Raw genomic sequence first — 1189 nt, forward strand, 5'->3', positions numbered from 1 at the left:
AATTAAAACAAAGGTAATTTACTAAAAACAAAGCCAAACATAAAACAAAAACAACATGAAATCCATCTTGAACAACAATTTAAATGGATACACATCATACTTGTTCATATTTCTTCAACAAACCAGCTTTTATCATTCTCTTCAACATAAACATTGATCTGGCATATTTAACATCACTTCCCAGATTATTCCATAATCTTATTCTTTGGATTGAAGTATGCTGTTCCTTCAAACTTGTTTTAAATTTAGATTTCACAAATATATCTATCCTATCCTCTTTAGATGGTAATAATGTTCTCTCTGAACAAAATTCAGTTGGTTGTTAGAAGGTAATATGTTTTTGTGAGTCTTATAAATAACCTGCAAAATATTATAATCAACAAAATCACAGAATTTCAACTGATAATATATTCGATGGGTGACAGTAATGTTTTCTGGAGATAATTCTTAAAGCTCTTTTCTGTAAAATAAAAATAGGATTTGTAATTAATTTACATGCTTTCCCCCAAACATCAACACAATAGATTAAGTATGGAACAATTATTGCGTTATACAACATAAACACAACACAAAACACAAAAATTAATGAGACAGGAGAACATTACACTGTAGACAATCTTACTAAATCTGTTTTATTAGTAACTGATGCATCTCTGAGCAACAATAATGGTCAAACATACCTTTGAAAAATATTATATCCTTTATTAGTCAGTCATTGAGTTTTTGTTCAGTGGAAGAACATCAATAACAATCTTTCCCATGTTTCTGTTGGCCTCCATGTGTCTGTGAGCCTCAGCTATGTCCTCCAGTCTATAGGTGCTGTCAATCACTGGCTTTAAGAAGGCAGGCTCTGAGAAATACGGCAGCACTTTTTGGGAAAAAGCTTTCACCAGATCCGCTTTGTACTGTGGAGAAAGAAAGTACTGAGGAGTTAGGCCTGCTCACTTGTAGGGAAAGTAACAATCACAATTATTTTTGGTCAATTATGTAATTACACTTACAGAAAACAATTATTCATTGACTTTGGAAGCAGTGTATTTGTTGCCATGAAATAACAGTGAATTATCTTGAACCCCAGAAAAATACTGACAAAGTATTATTCAGGTGTAGACAAAATTCATTTCAATTAAAAAATTATTCATTTCGTTTCAGAATAAAAAACAAAGAAAACTTCGTTACAATAATACAC

At 31.2% G+C, this 1189-nt stretch overlaps 1 protein-coding gene across 1 annotated transcript in view; it reads right to left on the reverse strand.

Annotated features, from left to right (window-relative positions):
- Nucleotides 1-604: 604 nt before the first annotated feature.
- Nucleotides 605-1189, reverse strand: part of tp53i3 (tumor protein p53 inducible protein 3) — a gene marked incomplete at its 5' end in the record, with an annotated part of 12094 nt that continues 11509 nt past the window's right edge. Inside the window, 1 exon segment of the mRNA XM_014032504.1 lies at nucleotides 605-905. Within this exon segment, the coding sequence (XP_013887958.1) occupies nucleotides 705-905 (201 nt within the window).

The sequence above is a fragment of the Austrofundulus limnaeus genome, unplaced genomic scaffold, assembly GCF_001266775.1.
Source record: "Austrofundulus limnaeus strain Quisiro unplaced genomic scaffold, Austrofundulus_limnaeus-1.0 Scaffold1471, whole genome shotgun sequence".
NCBI lineage: Eukaryota > Metazoa > Chordata > Actinopteri > Cyprinodontiformes > Rivulidae > Austrofundulus > Austrofundulus limnaeus.